The sequence below is a fragment of the Trematomus bernacchii genome, unplaced genomic scaffold (genome assembly GCF_902827165.1).
Source record: "Trematomus bernacchii unplaced genomic scaffold, fTreBer1.1, whole genome shotgun sequence".
Taxonomy (NCBI): Eukaryota; Metazoa; Chordata; class Actinopteri; order Perciformes; family Nototheniidae; genus Trematomus; species Trematomus bernacchii.
Genome location: NW_022987593.1, coordinates 18,018,756 through 18,038,888, shown reverse-complemented (window position 1 = coordinate 18,038,888; position 20,133 = coordinate 18,018,756). Strand labels below are relative to the sequence as shown.

The window sequence follows — 20,133 nt, the reverse complement described above, 5'->3', positions numbered from 1 at the left end:
GACACTGCCTGGGGCTTCTGGGAAATTATATTTTGGTGTTTTTTGGGCAATTTCCAGACATTTTAAAGATGAAATGACCAAACAATATTATAATTGAAAGGCGAATAGATAATGATTTGTTGAAAAATCACACAAAATCCCAGTGACCTAACATTTAATTTGGGTTTTTTGTATTGGTTTGTATAATTAGAGAGTATGACGGTTGAAAAAACCTTATAAAATATAAAAAGCCAACAATGGTACACAAGTTGTACTCTGCTTAGATTCTATCATCATTCAGAGCATTTGGTTCAGTTTCATTTATCAAAACACAAGTACAGTGACACAAAGATTATAAATAAAAGAACAATTTCAAAGTGCAACGATTACCAAGAGACCAGTGAGAGTCTGGGAGGAATTACAGAAACCAAACGTCCAATTATCCCCTGCTGCGACAACACAAACATCAAACACTCATTCATTCATCTCATCGGGTAATACCCATTGAGAAAAACAGCGCCACTCATTTGTTATTAATGCATTAATCTGCCATTGTCCCAGATACATCAACTGCACTTATCTCTTTATAACCGGCACATATAGTATATTTGGTTTCTCTTATGCGTGCCACCGAGTCGAACCCTAAATCCTCCAAATAATACATTAGCCCCAAAATATAATCCTGGAAGCTATGCTGAATTAATCCAAAAATAATATACGTTCTGCACTTTATCTACTGTATACACAGCACTTAATCCTCTCCAGTGAGCAAGGTTAAGGCACAATAATATCAGCGTTAATGCCGTTTTCAACTATGCCTTACACAACTGCTTTCCCAGCTAGCTTTCTGCCCTATTTCTTCATATATTTCAAATTATGGTCTAGTTTTTCTTAATTTAGATGTATAATTTGAAGGGGTTTAACAGCTTGATTGCCATTTCTTCACATTGTGAACTCAAACTAAAAGAACAAATTAAGTAAATGTGTGAAAAATACTCTTAAAATACTCTTAAAACTTCTCCGTCTTACAATAACTTACAATGTGAACTGTTGGTACTTGAAGGCCAACGGCAGCCTGAGGCTCTGGTGAGTGTTGGCTCAAGACTAAAAGGTGACTTCGTAATGATTCCTCTTTAAATGATTTATTATCCTTGTTGGCTTGCTTTCTACTTTAGTTTAATCCTTAACTCTTGTATTATAGATGACACTTTGTTTTAAAAAGTGTGACTAATTATTCAGGCAAACTTTAAAAACAATGGATGTTATTTTTCACAAGTCCGATGCCAAGCCTCTATTTATAAAACCCGTATGTGTCGCACATTGAGTTTGATTTCGCATTGTTGCTCATTATATTAAGCAATGTAAAAATAAACAGTGCTATGAACACACAATTACAAAATGCTTTACAGATGATTAAACAAATCCATGTCAAACACAGGAAGAAAACTGAGGTAACACAAGTCCAATCTATCAATGAGATATTTGAATCATAAAATAAAGAAAATATCCTTCAACATATAATCCTAAACACCTTTAATCTATATTCAATAACAACCTACAACTTAAGGGGACCTATTATGCAAAATCCACTTCTCCATGTCTTTTCTACATCAACATGTGTCCCCTCTTCTTCATGTCTCTTCTACATCAACATGTGTCCCCTCTTCTTCATGTCTCTTCTACATCAACATGTGTCCCCTCTTCTTCATGTCTCTTCTACATCAACATGTGTCCCCTCTTCTTCATGTCTCTTCTATACTCAACACTGTGTCCACCTTCTTCTTCATGTCTCTTACCTCTCTACATCTAACATGTGTCCCCTCTTCTTCATGTCTCTTCTACATCAACATGTGTCCCCTCTTCTTCATGTCTCTTCTACATCAACATGTGTCCCCTCTTCTTCATGTCTCTTCTACATCAACATGTGTCCCCTCTTCTTCATGTCTCTTCTACATCAACATGTGTCCCCTCTTCTTCATGTCTCTTCTACATCAACATGTGTCCCCTCTTCTTCATGTCTCTTCTACATCAACATGTGTCCCCTCTTCTTCATGTCTCTTCTACATCAACATGTGTCCCCTCTTCTTCATGTCTCTTCTACATCAACATGTGTCCCCTCTTCTTCATGTCTCTTCTACATCAACATGTGTCCCCTCTTCTTCATGTCTCTTCTACATCAACATGTGTCCCCTCTTCTTCATGTCTCTTCTACATCAACATGTGTCCCCTCTTCTTCATGTCTCTTCTACATCAACATGTGTCCCCTCTTCTTCATGTCTCTTCTACATCAACATGTGTCCCCTCTTCTTCATGTCTCTTCTACATCAACATGTGTCCCCTCTTGCCTCTTCTTCATGTCTCTTCTACATCAACATGTGTCCTCTCTTCTTCATGTCTCTTCTACATCAACATGTGTCCCCTCTTCTTCATGTCTCTTCTACATCAACATGTGTCCCCTCTTCTTCATGTCTCTTCTACATCAACATGTGTCCCCTCTGTGTAAAGAGACTCTGAAAGTTTCAGGAACAAAGATTCTCTCTCTTTTTGTCCTGATCCATTTTATATAAAAACCTGTCTGAAAATGAGCTGATCAGATTTTGGCCACTTTATGATGTCATAACGATGTGTTGTCTTGTGTAACCATTAGCCAATCAGCAACCAAGGTAACCCCCCCCCCCCCACCTTATCACCTGAATCTCCTCTTAGAGCACCATTGAGTTCTTTGTAACCAAATCTCTCTCAGAGGGGCGTGGGGAGGGGCTCCTTATTTTCATCTAAAGTAACAGACAGAGAATCAGCACTTTTGAAACAGGGCTGAAACAGAGGGGATTATGGGTAATGATGCAATGATCTGTTTGGTGTTTCAGCCAATCAGACACAGGTTCTGTATATATCTGAGACCTGTGATATATTGATGACAAACAGTATAATAGGGGACCTTTAAAATAATTTTTTTTTTGTCAAGTTTTAAGGTTCATGTCCAATTTTTATGAATACAAATATATTGTACCTTTAGACAGTTTCCTGTTTTATGTCAGACTTGCTAAGCAGTCCGCTACAATGACTAGGAAAACACTACAAACTATGTGTAATGTTTAACAAAAGCCATTAGCAACCAAAGCGGTTGTATTATTCCAGTGTGTGGTATAAGCTTTGATTTCCGTTATTGTGTTCCCGTTTCATCACTGAGGTGTGTACGTAGGTGTTGTTGCCAGATGTTGTTTGTGAATCATTTCTTAATCCCTCATTAATGTTATTTGACTTATTCACTTAACCATGTCACAGTGTTATCCCTAACACTGATAGTATATTGTTGACATGGCAAAAAAGGAGCTTAAAGTGTAAAACAAACTGTACGCGTGACTTTTGTGTGGCGTCAAAGACCCCAATAACATTTAGCTGATTCAACAAATAGTTTTACTGGATACACCATGTGCTCACTCTGCAACACTCAAACAGGAGTGAGTTAGTTTGCTCGAAATGGGCTCTAATCACACAGCAACATTTTGATTTTGGGAAATCTCCTGGGAAACCCTGTGTTTTTGCTTGCTAGGAAATGGCCGTTGTGTAACGCTATAGGTTTCTGCATAGGTACACAAATGGTCTCGCCTCAATATAACAAAGCAGAGTGATTTCACAGCTGCACCTTTTCCAGAAACATTTCCTTGAGAGGTTCAGGAATTCTGCATTCCACCGAGAGAGGAAACTGCTTTAGAAAGTATGTTTGCCCCAAGCAATGCATAATCATTTTAGGCAGGTTTTCAAGGGAGTTTTATCTTCCAATCAGCAAGAGAAAGGATCAGATCAGGCAAGTGCAGTGCAGTGATTTCAACAGTGTATACAGTAGCATTGGCCAGCATCATTGCACATGCCTACAACTTTAACTGTACATGTTGCTAGCCAAATATACTTTCATGTGTGACAAAGTTTGATTTTGACAAACGTTGCTCCATTGCACATTAGATTTATATTGGCAGGTAAAAAGCAAAGATTATGAGTTGTTAGACTACATCTGTGACCACTTATTATGATTTTTTTAATACAGCTTAAAACACTGTAAACATTATTATAATAGTGATTGTCTGTATTTATGGTATGTTTGTCTAGTGCCCTGGCCTGTGTGATGGTGTATCGGTCTTTAAGCAACATCTCTACAGGAGGCCACATTGATTAAGGCTGGCCATTGATTTGACAGACCTCTGCTTCCTCTCTCCCTCCCACCAGGAAAAAAACACATCTTCAAATATACATCAATAAATGACATTCAGTTGACGCTTTCTATCACAAATCCAAAGAGACTTACACTCTACACTGTTAGCCATGCCTACAATTTGTAGATTAGTATTTAGTCTGAGGACACTTCAAGATATTGATTGCAGGGATCTAAACTAGTGACCCTCTGATTGGTAGACGACTACCTTACTCACAACCAGACAGTATGTCTGTATAATGAAGTACATTAAAAAAGCACCCCAAACTACATCCTCCAAATCTTCAAGTTGAATCAACACCTCTTAAACAATGTTTGTGGAAGTGTCTCCCAGATAAAAGGGTAGTCAGCCCAATCTTGGCTGAAGCTTGGTGTAGTTTTGTATCAACTAAGGTGCAATTTCTACTCAAATATCAAAATGTAAGTCTGCCATTTTCATATTAATTATTATTGTCAGTCCTACAGTTTAATTACATCAACTCTCATTCTTGGTTCCTAGTCAGCGTGTGACACCTTTTGTGAAAGGTTTTTAATCTATTTAGCTGTGTTCATGTAATATTGTTATGTCTGGTAGCATGCTCTTTCTCTAAGTGAAGGGTGTACTCTTCCACTATATTGAAACCTTCCTAAATTCAGCATTAGTTTCCTGCCCTCAAATCTCCACTGTGTTAAATAACCTTCCTACGAGTTTCCCACATGGCCTCTCTTTGTAATGACGGCACTTTTAGTAAAGGTCGGAAAAGTGGGTCGGCCTCTCTGGCCCAGATCTTAACCGATTTGGGGTCTACCTTGAGGGCAGAATAGTCTTTTTGCTCCAATTTTAAAACTTTGTAAAAGTTAAATGTGGTGTCCCTCAGGAGTCGATCCCTGGTCCCCTTTTTATCCCAACTCTGCTAATTGGCATACTTAGGCAGAAGACACACAACTTAAAATATCATGCTCTAACAGAGACCTGATTAAGTTTAGTGAAGTCTTCAACATGTGCCTCATGCATAATGTTTCAAAGTGCAGACATTGAAGAACATAGAGATAAGACGTACAAGAAAACGTTTACTCAACACGTTTTTGGAATCAGAAAATGACAAGAAGATTTGACAACACTGTTTGGTTTTGTTAAAAATTAAGAGGACATATATATTCTTTAAGCGATGGCCTATTGTATTGCGATGAAAAGCAATAAAAGCAGGAATTCCACACTGGTCCATTTCATTAATATCCCATTACTTTCCATAATAAAGAGCGTTCAAGTCCTAAATGGTCTGGTTTCATAAAAAAACATGGTGGAAATAATTGAAAGCAATAAAAGTCTGAAATATTTTATACACTGATATGTTATGCTCTTATAGGACTTACCTTTTTTTATTCGCTCGTATTAACGAGTTTGTATATGTGAAATTATTATGGGACATTATAATACAACTTTTGATGACTTTCAGACATGCTATAATATGACATCAATATAAAATATCTTAATTAATTAATTCACTTTTTTTTTTAGACAAACAATACAATTAATATGTTATAAAAGGTAATGACATGACGGACAAATGTTTGTGTGTGTGTGTGTGTGTGTGTGTGTGTGTGTGTGCGTGCGTGCGTGCGTGCGTGCGTGCGTGCGTGCGTGCGTGCGTGCGTGTTTTACCTTTTCTGTGTAACACAGCATTGAGGAAGTCGTGGGCCTGTCTCTCCAGCCGGCTGATCCGAGACGGCTCCGACAGCACCTGGCTGCCTCCACCTTTCTCTGCGCTGTGCTCCTATAGACAAATAAGAGAAAAGACTGTGTTAAGGCAAGTTCTGTCCAAAACATAAACCCCTCACACACCAATACATCACATGTTAAAACCCCCAGTTGTATTGCATATTGTGTAGATGTGAGCCTTCATAAGAGCCTGCTGCAGCTATGTGCAGATCTTTCCATCTTTCCACACGCATTTTAGGAGTTCTGGTTCCCTTAAAGTTTTAATATGTTTATGTTTATATGCCTGAAAGAAGATCTGTGGTTAACACAAGCTGAAGAGATTTTAACATGTTGTCCTATGACATCAAATACATCAGTAAATACCCCACTGTTGAATTTAAAAACAGCGTTAACGTTAGCCGCTTTTAGCTTAGCGGTGGTGACGTGAAGTCATGTGACCGTGCTGTAGTTCCTTTATAGCTCAACATTAGCCGCTTTTAGCTTAGCGGTGGTGACGTGAAGTCATGTGACCGTGCTGTAGTTCCTTTATAGCCCAACATTAGCCGCTTTTAGCTTAGCGGTGGTGACGTGAAGTCATGTGACCGTGCTGTAGTTCCTTTATAGCCTAACGTTAGCTTTTTACTTCAAAAATCCCAAAATGGATCTAATATGTAGAGATGAATCTGCTGAACAAAACATGTAAGTATCATAAACGTGTGTTTGCCACAGATTTTCTGAAATATTCTGAAATCCATATTTTAGCCGAGGGAAACAGGGAGATGCTAACTTCAGGGCCGGCCTACCAAAATCCATCTCCACTGCTCCACTCTGTTGGCAGTACAGGGAGAAGTGGTGTCTCACTTCTCTTCTTTTCTATCTGGCAGCCAATCAAACGGCTTCCTCAGGATATTCAAGGTCTCAGGCCTGGCGAGACTCCGCTCGCAGCCGCTAAGAGGAAATGTGTATTCAGCTTTTAAATCTAAAGGGCTTAATAACAATGTGAGTGTGTGTTGCCATTGTCTAATTCATTAACAGGGAATTTGGGTACGTCTGTTTACGTGAATGTCAACACTCTGAGATGAGTGTGTTTCAGTATTCCTGCCTCTCTTTGTTTCTCTTTTGCTTGCATGGCTTCAGATCAATGAATCAATGATTCCCGCCCACCGACACTCCTCTGGCATTTCACAAAAAAGCGGAGGGTAATAACAGAGAGGTCGGGAGAGCTTTCAAGCCCTAACACATGAATACACGATCGTATTGAGCGGGCAAAAGAATACAATTAAATCTGCTGCAAATGTTGCCTTATTATTCCCCCTTATTAGGACGTGCACACTGCAAGTAGCTAACATCATTATTGACCAGTCAGACAATGCTGCAAAGATCCTCTAATCCCTGCCAGGCTTTGGTAAATTGATTTTACTCTGTTGATTGTTTTTTCTCGTTACGATCGTGAGTAATTACTGTATTACACGCAGAAACATGGTTGTATTTTATATTCACGCTGAGTGCCTGTAGCAACAATACTGTGTTGTTGTGCTTTATTAGCATGAGCAGATGGGGCTGATGGAGGGGGGGGGGGGGGGGGGGGGGTTGGTGGAGACGTAAGGATGTTTTTAGGAGACAGATGGCTGACCCCGCAGGTCGCACCGGGGTCAAGTTGAAAAACAAGCAACGGCCGAGGGAAGGACGCCCCTCCTAACTTCCTTCCCTCCCTCGTTCACTCGCTCAATCACATCCCAAAAATAAAGACGGAAATAACGGACAAAGAAGTCCTTAAAAAGTCATCCGAGGAGGGAAGGCAAACTCCCTCCGATGATGAAGTCAAATAAGCGAGTACGTTGACATAAGGGCACATACATCTTTTGTATTCTATTTTAAATTTAATTTCACTTATAGGTTATAAGTTTACTCCCTTAGTGGTTATACTTTTGGTTGTTTACTCTACATTATTTACTATTCTCTGTTAGTTTCAAATCCTAAATTGGGTAATTTCATACCAACATGAATGGATGATGATGCAAACATCATTTAAAACTAATTATTATGGAACTATGTTTGATGCTGAATGCGAAAAAAACGATATTTTAGAAAAGAAAAAAGTGAATTTCTTATATGTTGTCTTTTTTTAAATGAATAAAAAAAAATCAGTGCATGTTACTATCAATATTGGAATTAATTGTAGAGCATGTGATAAGATCAAAAAAGTAAATTAAGGAAGAGTGACTATGATCCATATTTTTGCATTTTTGTGCCGTTATGATGCGTCCCGTTAGTGCTTTGTCTACAGCAGCAGACGGAGAAGCAGGTAACACAACATCCGTGTGTGTGTGTGTGTGTGTGTGTGTGTGTGTGTGTGTGTGTGTGTGTGTGTGTGTGTGTGTGTGTGTGTGTGTGTGTGTGTGTGTGTGTGTGTGTGTGTGTGTGTGTGTGTGTGTGTGTGTGTGTGTGTGAGATACACTCATTATTCTGCTCCCATCACTTTTCATCCCAATGAGAAACTCTGAGAGGAGGCACCGGACGCTATGCTGCTGTGGGAGTCTCACTAATTTACACCCATGTCACCATCCACACACAAACACACACCTCCAAATCATTGTGTCGCGCTCCTTTCATAAGCTAAATTGGGGTCAAGACCATGATGGTTGAACAACACAAATGACAAACATGTAGGAGGAGGAGGAGACAAAAAAAATGTGGAGCCTCGAACAAAAAGCTCAAAAAAGACGACGGACAAAAACAAAATGTGCACAAAGAGAAAAAATATGGAACATTTGCATAACATGTATTGGGCTTGAAAGAATAATTTATATTTGATGGAATATACACTTACAAAAATGTCCTCAGAAGCACAATAAATCCATTTAGTTTTACATTATAATGAAACATCTTCTATCAAACATACAACGGTAATGAAAGCACTGAAGATGGTTTTCAATTGTATTATGTTTTTTACCCATTATCCATATTCTCTTTATATTTTATTCAGTGCTATAATCAATTTAGCAGATAAGACGTTTTGCTCAAATTTGATATGTTTTATATAATAATGGGAGTAGACAAAACTATAAATGCTAATTATGTACCATTTATATTTATTAAAGTTTATTAAGACCTAGGTGATTAGGCTCCTCCTGCTTTGAGTCGATGCTAAGAAAGCAAATTAACATATTACCACAAAATGTAATCTTTATAGAAAGGCGTAATAAAATAATCATCAGTATCTAAATTAAATTAAAGACAGTCTTGCAGCATGGATATGTGGATTATTGTCTGACAGGAAGTAGAAATGTTGTGTCATACCCATGGATGTATAATAAGAACTGGATACAGCGTGGGAGGCAGGGCCTCGTTCATTCCTATGAGAGTTGCTCATTGGCGCATGAAGACAAAATGGCCCAACTTTTGAGAGAGCGAAACGTCACGAAAGTATTCATATAATCATATAATCCGTTCTTATTGTGCATCCATGGGTAAAGGTAAAACTCATGTAGTACTGAACACGTCACATGAACGTGCGGCGCGGTCCCGTGGGTTAGATCCACGTTCATAATGCTGAGGAAAATAACTCTCAGAATAACGTTATTAGCACATTTTACAACTTGAGGAACGAATGTTTTTAATAAGGGCTATACAAATGTTCATACTGGGTAGATTATTTAGCTAAAAAAAAAAATCCAACGATTTACAGACGTCTCTTTCCCGATGTTAGTCAATGGGAAAAAGTATTTCCGGGCCCAGCGACTGATACGGAAGTGTAGTACCGCCGTTTGGCCACAACGAATATTTTCCTCAGAGTCCGGCGCACTTCCTGGGGGCTTGGGCATACCTTGACTTTCTCGCGTCTTAAGCAGCAGAAGAGACAGTTGTCATCGAAGGACCAGTCCGACACTTCCTCCGGCTCGCAGTCTGGAGAGAGGAGAGGAGACACAAGCAAACAGGTTTAATCATAATTATATCCCTGCTCCATTTAATGTCATACTGTGGGTATGACCATTTCAAAAACCAAATATATTGATTTTTATAAGTTACTGACTTTTTTAATATGGATTTTTAAAGATAATTTGATAGATTTATGGATAATTTTTCAACATACTATAATATGACATTTTTAATAACTTCCTCATGATTTTCTATTACATACTATGATATGACTTTTTGAGTTTTTACAACTAAATATATTAACTTTTTGAATGACTTTTTAATGATATGTAATAAGACTTTTTATGATTGTTGTCGACAAAATGCAGACTGTTTAAAGATTTATTATAACTTTTTTGGACGTTCTACACTATGACTTTCATGATTACAGATTGATTGTGGTGTTAATCTTGTATTTGCCCCGGTGACATCAGCTCTGTTACTTCTATATTAATTTATAATTGTGTCCTTTTGACATTTGGCATCACTGTTTATATTGAAGCTTTACATTGAATTGAATTAAGAGAGAGGACACTGCTGTTGACTTGGTTACAGCTGTTGCCATGGTGCTGCATATCCTTTAAAAAAAAAAAACCTCAGTTCAGAGTGAAACCTCAGAGTGACCGAGACGCATAGAGAGAGAGAGAAGATACAGAAACACATTAAAAAATCAATACGGTCATAATATACCGTGGACATACAGACATTGGTCCAAACGGAGCTCAGGAAAGAGAAAGAGGTTTAAAGAGGCCGTATTCTGCTTTTTGGGGTTTTCCCTTTTCTGTATTGTGTCATATAGGTTTTAGTGCATGTAAATGGTCTGCAAAGGATAAAATCCCTGTGTTCTCTTAACGCCTCCATTGGACTCCTTTGTTTACTTCCTGAACATAGTGACATTACTATAAAACAACTTATTGGCTAGCTCTCCAACACATTGTACATGATAGGCTGAGGGGCGGGACATCTCTAAGCGGTTGACCAATCACAACAGAGCCGGCAATCTAACCAATCAGAGCAGACTGGGCTCTGGTTTCAGACAGAGGGTGAAAAGAGGTGCTGCAGCACAGGCAGTATGAGAAAAATAAAGAGCTTTTTGAACATTAAAGCCTGGAGACATGTAGAGACACTACATACTGATACACACCTGAACATCAGCAGGAGAGGACTCTTTAAAGTAGAGACACTACATACTGATATACACCTGAACATCAGCAGGAGAGGACTCTTTAAAGTAGAGACACTACATACTGATATACACCTGAACATCAGCAGGAGAGGACTCTTTAAAGTAGAGACACTACACACTGATATACACCTGAACATCAGCAGGAGAGGACTCTTTAAAGTAGAGACACTACATACTGATATACACCTGAAGATCAGCAGGGGAGGACTCTTTAAAGTAGAGACACTACACACTGATATACACCTGAACATCAGCAGGAGAGGACTCTTTAAAGTAGAGACACTACATACTGATATGAAGCTGAACATCAGCAGGAGAGGACTCTTTAAAGTAGAGACACTACATACTGATATGAAGCTGAACATCAGCAGGAGAGGACTCTTTAAAGTAGAGACACTACATACTGATATACACCTGAAGATCAGCAGGGGAGGACTCTTTAAAGTAGAGACACTACACACTGATATACACCTGAACATCAGCAGGAGAGGACTCTTTAAAGTAGAGACACTACATACTGATATGAAGCTGAACATCAGCAGGAGAGGACTCTTTAAAGTAGAGACACTACATACTGATATACACCTGAACATCAGCAGGAGAGGACTCTTTAAAGTAGAGACACTACATACTGATATACACCTGAACATCAGCAGGAGAGGACTCTTTAAAGTAGAGACACTACATACTGATATACACCTGAAGATCAGCAGGGGAGGACTCTTTAAAGTAGAGACACTACACACTGATATACACCTGAACATCAGCAGGAGAGGACTCTTTAAAGTAGAGACACTACATACTGATATGAAGCTGAACATCAGCAGGAGAGGACTCTTTAAAGTAGAGACACTACATACTGATATAGACCTGAACATCAGCAGGAGAGGACTCTTTAAAGTAGAGACACTACATACTGATATGAACCTGTAAATGAGCAGAATATGTCTTTTATAATAATAAAAAAATGCTTTTTATGGCAACATGATCAAACTACTTCTAGTTAAACCTGGATTTCACAGCAGCTCTTCTAGCAATTGCATACGTTTCTGTTATTTATATCATAGCCACAGCTCTGGCTTTATCTTTTATCTTTATTTATCTTTTAAAGACTTAGAAAGGGTTATCAACGCCTTTGTAACCTCGAGACTGGACTATTGTAACGCTCTGTATGTGGGTATGGACCAGGCCTCAATCAAACGCTTACAGCTAGTCCAAAACGCGGCTGCACGTTTGCTGACTGGCCACAAAAAGCGCGACCACATCACCCCAATTCTGGCCTCATTACACTGGCTTCCAGTTCGGTTCAGAATTGATTTTAAAGTCCTTTTATTTGTTTTTAAAGCCCTAAATGGGCTGGCTCCGGCCTATATAACTGAATTGCTCCAGCGCTACACCCCAGCCAGAGCTTTAAGGTCTGCTGACCAGCTGCTGCTGGTAGTGCCCAAGACCAGGCTAAAAACCAGAGGGCACCGAGCCTTCGCAGCAGCTGGCCCTAGGCTCTGGAACACTTTGCCCCTCCATGTGAGGTCGGCCCAGACCCTAGGGGTTTTTAAATCCACATTAAAAACACACTTCTTCTCTCTGGCTTTCTAATTAGAGCGGAGCATGACTCCTGACTTTTCCGTGTGTTTTATTCTTATTTTGTTTTTTAAGTTATATCTGTTGTAATTTATTGTCGTTTATTGTGTTTTATAGTAATGTGTTTTTTATTACATGTACAGCACTTTGGCTCGACCAAAAATCGCTTTTAAAATGTGCTTTATAAATAAAACCTGATTTGATTTGATTTGATTCAAATCACATTCCTCACTTGTTTTTCCTGAGAGATGTGCGACCGATAAAAAGACATTTCGGTCACTCTCTCTTTCTCTGCTTCTGCGGCTGTAATGAACAGGTCAGAGGTCAGCTGTGTGTGAAACCTGTGGTTTTGTCGCTTACAATATACCCGAGAAGACGCCAATTAGCTCGAGTCCCTCTGCTAACGTGACCCTGCAACCTGTGTGTGTGTGTGTGTGTGTGTGTGTGTGCGTGTGCGTGTGCGTGTGAGGAAGACGACACCGTCTACATGATTTTTAAGTCCCTGCTCGCCGTGTTTACATGCACTTAACTAACCAGGTGACTGTTTCTGCAAATGAAAAATAAAGTTTTCTTTAACCAACATTAAACCAGGTTAGCAAATGAAATACGTCGGCAGTAGGAAGTGGATTTATCTGCAATTTAGACGTGTGTCCGCAGTTGTTTTTGTGAGCTTGTGCTGGGAAAGACTTCACAATAATCAGTGTGTCTGATTGATCCATATTTAAAGGTATTGTTTTGCACCGTTGTTATATACCAAATGATGGAAAAGCAATGCAGTATTTTTAATGATGAGGCTGATTTTCATAAGCTTTTGCACCACGAATAAATGCATCAACCAATCACATTGTGCCCAATGAGTCCAATTGCATCTATATTTTTAAGTTCATATACTGTCTTAGTGTATAAACTAACAACACGGCTCTATATACGGCAAACTGTATTACTTTCAATCACCTTCATCAAGTCGGGATATTGAATATCTCTGTAGCAGGAAGTGAGTTTATCTGCAATATAGACATGTCTCAAGGTGTTGACACAGTTGTTATTGTGAGCTTGTGCTTGAAAATACTTCATATATGGAAATCAACAGCGTGAAAGCAGCGAGTAAATATATATTACAATAATGAGTGTGTGGGGGCATCTTGTATCCAAAACAGCACAATTGATCAAAATGTAGATATACATTTTATTATATACCAAGCGCAAATATCGAACGATGGAAATGACATTATTCTATAATAACGAGGCTGGTTTTTTTAATGAACGCATCAACGAATGACGTTTTGTTATAGTATATATTTATACATCCTATTGTATAGTGTAATATAAACGACAACACGGCTACATAGACCGCAGTCTAAATGACTTTTAACCTCGACATACCACACTGCCTACATTCTTTCACAATAAAAGCCCCGGGAAAATAATATTCTTCTCCAGGTATTTCGCCTTTTGTGTAAATCTGTCTTTCATTCTCTGTCTTTTTCCACAGCTTAACTGAAGATAACGTGAAAGCAACATATCATATACACTCTTTCTTTCTCCCCGTCTCTTTGCCCTGCAATTATATCCATGATAGTCCAATGAACTGATCCATTTATTAAGCCCTCTTCAAGTAGTTTTTGTTCGGAAATGTGTTGAGAATAGGTGAAATCAGTGTGAGAGAAAAGTAAGTAAGTTTCTCCACATGTTTGCTGAACTCCTCAGTGCTGCTTAAGTGTCTTATTGTCCGCAGGTTAAGACAAAACATAATAATAAATTATAAATAAATTGCTCTTATTGTCATTTCACAGTACAGGTACTATGTAACGAAATTGTTCCTCTGCATTTGACCCATCCTAGTGTTAGGAGAAGTGTGCTGCCGTGGACGGCGCCCGGGGAGCAGTGTAGGGAACGGTGCCTTGCTCAGGGACACCTCGGTAGCACTTGGTCTTGCCGGGACTCGAACTGGTGACCTTCCAGTTGCCAAGCCAAGTCCCTATCGACTTCGCCACCATCGCCCGCCACACCACAACATTTTTACTCTATGAAAATGAGTGATGGTGGTGTGTTTCAGTGTGTGTCTGCAGCTCCGAATGTGAACAAGTGCCTGCTTTACTCGGAGAGATTGTGTGTGTTTGAGTGGAAGTGTAATGCATGAGTGAAAATGACGTAGACAAGCCAGAAATATTCTAAAAATGCCTTAAGTTGGTGGGGGAGGGAGGTCACATGACTCCAGGACGGCAAGCTGACCTCGTTTCTCAGAGAGCGAGAGGGATCTGTACGTTTAGGCAGGGTTGTTGGTCATTCTTGCTTTATTCTCATGGCATTCATTTTCTATTTGTGTCAGTTTACATTGCATCAGATCACATTTTTGGCCACCATGTTTTAGGTTATATAAGTAAGTAGTATAAGTAATATATAAGCATTTACACATGGTTTCTGGGCTTTAAGCTGCCTAAATAACATATATGCGTATTCAGATTCTGTGCATTGCAAAATGAGTGACCTGTAAATAAATTACACATTACATAACTGCAGACACACAAAACCGCTCTTATATCCTCCTGAGATCCAGATTGGTTTTGTACATCACTTTAGGCCTGAACACATCAAGTGCTTTACAACAAAGTGACACAAAAAAGTGACACAAAAAAGTGACACAAAAAAGCGAAAAACTGGCCTGTGAATAATTTTTGTATAGGGCTTTTATTCTGAAAGGTAGTGATATGTTCACTGTGCAGAGCTAAACAGATATCGACATAAGTCTTAAAAAAAATACATCACTTTTGGCCAAGTATTTTTCACATTCTGTGTGAATTACTCTCTAGAAAAAGGACGTTTCAATAAATATATTAAAGAGGCCCTTTTATGCTATTTTTCACGTTTATGTTTCTCTTAACCTGTTAAGCCCTGAGCCTGTTTTTCAGGCCTCAGGCTAGAAAATGACATGCCCAGAACAAATAACCATATCTTCACTTCTAAAAGGGGTAAATGAATAATCTTTTTTCTCAAAGCAATGATAAACCTGTGAGTTGGATGTAGAAAAGTCAGAATCAATATAGATGTTTTTATCTTAAAGTAAATTCAGATTGAACATAGAAAAAGATTTTAAATGATTGTGTCTGTCCAAAAAGAAAACATTACTTATAGTGAAAACTACCCTTGAATGATGGGATAGTAGACTAAAAGCTTTAGGAATCCACACTATAACATAATAAGTACCCTGTATCAAGATTGATGCAAAACAAGTGAAATTGGACTTTTTTAGAGAGGTTTAGAAAAAAAAAACACTTCTGGGGTCATTTGGGTGGATTTTCCATATCTCGGGAACCCATTGGTCGATGTTGGTGATTGACACCTCTTTTGAACCGTTAGAGCCAATATAATCGAGGGGAAGTTCCTAAATCAACCTAAACATTTCCATTGAGGAGTGAGAAGGATGTGCACACAGTTTGCCCAAACCGAAAGCTACGTTAGGCTCTGAAAACTGAAAACGAGGCTTATTGATCATAAATATGATGATGGATTATCAGTAATCATTTCAAAGTGACACAGAGACATTGGATTAATCTTCAGCAGCATTTGTATGCGTTTATTGCCATTGAACACAACTTTTGATCAGAAAACAGCAAAGGTAAGAGTTTGTTGTCTTTGCTGGCTTTCGCTGCCGCGAGTTTTGGTCGCTCAGTGATGATACGTATACCATTGGAATCTGTGGAATCTCAGCTTTCATATGGTTTGTGCAGAGACGATGAAGTATAAAAGATCGCTAACGTGAGTTATGTGCTAAGTGCGTTAGCATTCTTTCGTTTAGTGCTAATTCAGAGGCTCGGCGTTAGACTTATGTTTTGTTTTGGTAAAGATTGTTCATATCGCAAGGTAGCTGAGTTTCTTCCCGTTAAGTGGGTATGACACATTCATAGTTTGTTAAATGTTAAGAAGCCCTCAGATGCTGTTTATTGCAAGATGTTGCGGGAGCCCCTGCCCCCGGGTTTAACAGGTTAAGTGTCTCTCCTGTGACATGTCTCCATCCTTTAATGTTCAAAAAGCTCTTTATTTGTCTCATACTGCCTGTGCTGCAGCACCTCTTTTCACCCTCTGTCTGAAACCAGAGCTGCTCTGATTGGTTAGCTGGCCGGCTCTGTTGTGATTGGTCAACCACTTAGAGATGTCCCGCCCCTTAGCCTATCACGTACAATATGTTGGAGCGCTAGCCAATACATTGTTTTATAGTGATGTCACTATGTTCCAGAAGTAAACAAAGCAGTCCAATGGAGGGATATTGTAGCCTTCGCAGACTATGTACATGCACACTAACCTATATAACACACTAAAGGAGAGGGGAAACCCCCAAAAGCATAATAATGCCTCTTTAACAGTTTAACTCGGCAATATAACTTATTAGTTCCAAGTAAACAAAGGTATTTTTTTTCATTGAACCCTCATCTTTTGATCAGTCTGTGGGGGCTTCCTTTTCTCTGAGTTGCCTCTTAAATAAAAAGGTCCACATTTAAATTAAAATGTAATCTGTACATCTATGGTGAAAATCTATGACGTCGGTCGTCACCTGTCAGAAACCCAACACCAGAGCAGACAGACTTGTTATTCTGGAAAGCAGCTTCTGTATGTCACTCATACTGTTTTAAAATAAGCATTTTAGTGCTTTTAAGCTTCAAAAACAGACAACGAGAGCATCAGAAACCAGCTTCTTGTTTTTCTTTCTCGACATCTGTCAGGATTTTCCAGCATGCCATATTTGGCATAAATTACACATGGCCGTCGTATGAATTAATCATATTGTTATGTATTCTAAGCTGTTCTGGCAGTATTGGCAATTATGTTGGCATGGCAATACATGTATGTAAGTATCGTATTGTATTGATTAATAGATAAGGAAGCACTGTTTATTGTCATTCTGGTATATTCCTCCATATTGTTTCTCACACTTAGTCAAAAAGTATGCTCGTTTTAAAGCCTTAAATGAAGCCATACAGTACATGTACAAAAACACTTTTTCACAAGATATAGGAAAACTGAATCAATGTAATAACTGGCAGAAAAACTTCAATATTGTTTTATAGATTTATTTTCCTTATTGATTTGTTTGTTAGATTTACAGTTTTTGGTCATTTATGTGTCATAAGTTAAGATTTTTGAACATGAATTAGTAATTTTTGTTCAAAATAAGGTTGTTTTTTATTTAAAATAAGTGGAACAGCATTTGTGTTTGTGTTTGTGTTCGTTTACCTTGGAAAAGAGTGATTTCGTTGACTAGTCCCGGCCCAAACAAGCCTTCCAAGATGCTTTCAAAGCCTACGGGGAAAAAGAGATGTGATGTTAATGCAAGAGGACATGTTTGATATCAGAACAACAAAATGACAGCAGCTTAAACACTACATAACACAAACACCGTAAGGAAGCTGTCAAACTGCAAGTTAAAGCATTTTGGAGACTTTATTTCATCTTTTGAAGGGTTAGGAACATAGGGTTTATTTTGCTGATGCACAGCCCCCACTGCTCTCCCACTGCAACCAAAAAATCAAAATGAAAAATATAAAATATAACAGCACAAAGCAGTTTTCAATCTGAAATGTGAAGGGTGTAAATATTTGTTTTTAATATTGGAAACGAATCCGAAAAAAATCACATTCACACATGTGCATTCTTTCAGACAATGGAGCTGTTTTTAGATACACATATCTAGACAATGATGTGAGAGCATAAAACACACACACACACACACACACACACACACACACAGAAAAAACACATGAGGCTGGGCAAGCGCTTATTATTCATATACACCGACAATAGACCCACACACACATGTGCACCTACACACACACAAACCCTTTTTTTCCTTCATACTATTTGAAGCAAATTAGCGCTTTACCTCTAATACACCAGGCTAATGTCACTCACTTTTTTTATTAACTGTACATACACCTCGCTCTGCTGTTGCCTGGCAACCACATACAGCGAAACATAAATACATATTGCAATTTTCCAACTGACCCCCCCTCCCCCCACCTTCCTCACCCCCCCACCTCATCCTCCATTAAAGGGAGATGGAGAAAGGGAGACAAAGACACGTGGATGTGTGTGTGTGTGTGTGTGTGTGTGTGTGTGTGTGTGTGTGTGTGTGTGTGTGTGTGTGTGTGTGTGTGTGTGTGTGTGTGTGTGCATTTTTGCATGGAACAGAGAAGGTTACTGGAGCAAAGACACACCCACACACAAACACACACACACACACACACACACACGCACTTCAAGTGTAGCCACTTGTCAGGCCACATAATTAACACTGCAGGAATATATTAGCCGAAAAAAAAATATGTATTCCTCTGTTATCAAAATATTACGGTCGACCTCATGACAACGTTACAAGAAAGCAGAAAGAACATTTGAAGTGTCTTTTTGTAGTAAAATAACTAGTGATGGGAAATATTTTTGTCAGGCAGAAAGGCTCATTTTTAATGCAATTAACTTCCTGACTTTGAGAAATACTTGAACTATCTGAGAGAGAACAAGACAAGTTTTTTAATATGAGATAAAACACTCACTATGTGGTAAAAACCAGATACGTGCACCTTTTAATTTGAGGGTATTGGGGGAAGTAAAGGGGCCCTACTCTGCTATCTTTCAGGTTATTAGTATGTAGTGTCTACTTTAAAGAGTCCTCTCATGCTGATGTTCAGGTGTATATCAGTATGTAGTGTCTCTACTTTAAAGAGTCCTCTCATGCTGATGTTCAGGTGTATATCAGTATGTAGTGTCTCTACTTTAAAGAGTCCTCTCATGCTGATGTTCAGGTGTATATCAGTATGTAGTGTCTCTACTTTAAAGAGTCCTCGCCTGCTGATGCTCAGCTGTATATCAGTATGTAGTGTCTCTACTTTAAAGAGTCCTCTCCTGCTGATGTTCAGGTGTATATCAGTATGTAGTGTCTCTACTTTAAAGAGTCCTCTCCTGCTGATGCGCGGGTGTATATCAGTATGTAGTGTCTCTACTTTAAAGAGTCCTCTCCTGCTGATGTTCAGGTGCATATCAGTATGTAGTGTCTCTACTTTAAAGAGTCCTCTCATGCTGATGTTCAGGTGTATATCAGTATGTAGTCTCTCTACTTTAAAGAGTCCTCTCCTGCTGATGCTCAGGTGTATATCAGTATGTAGTGTCTCTACTTTAAAGAGTCCTCTCATGCTGATGTTCAGGTGTATATCAGTATGTAGTCTCTCTACTTTAAAGAGTCCTCTCCTGCTGATGTTCAGGTGTATATCAGTATGTAGTGTCTCTACTTTAAAGAGTCCTCTCCTGCTGATGTTCAGGTGCATATCAGTATGTAGTGTATCTACTTTAAAGAGTCCTCTCCTGCTGATGTTCAGGTGTATATCAGTATGTAGTGTCTCTACTTTAAAGAGTCCTCTCCTGCTGATGTTCAGGTGCATATCAGTATGTAGTGTATCTACTTTAAAGAGTCCTCTCCTGCTGATGTTCAGGTGTATATCAGTATGTAGTGTCTCTACTTTAAAGAGTCCTCTCATGCTGATGTTCAGGTGTATATCAGTATGTAGTCTCTCTACTTTAAAGAGTCCTCTCCTG

At 38.9% G+C, this 20,133-nt stretch overlaps 1 protein-coding gene across 2 annotated transcripts in view; it reads right to left on the bottom strand.

The window, feature by feature from the left end:
* Positions 1–20,133, bottom strand: part of lcor (ligand dependent nuclear receptor corepressor) — a 92,178-nt gene that overhangs the window by 24,826 nt on the left and 47,219 nt on the right. For both annotated transcript variants that reach the window (XM_034130028.1, XM_034130029.1), the window contains exons 2-4: positions 17,782–17,847; positions 9,694–9,773; positions 5,832–5,943 (exon numbers count right to left, since the gene is read on the bottom strand). In XM_034130028.1, the coding sequence (XP_033985919.1) occupies positions 5,832–5,943; positions 9,694–9,773; positions 17,782–17,847 (258 nt within the window). The remainder of the gene's footprint in view (positions 1–5,831; positions 5,944–9,693; positions 9,774–17,781; positions 17,848–20,133) is intronic.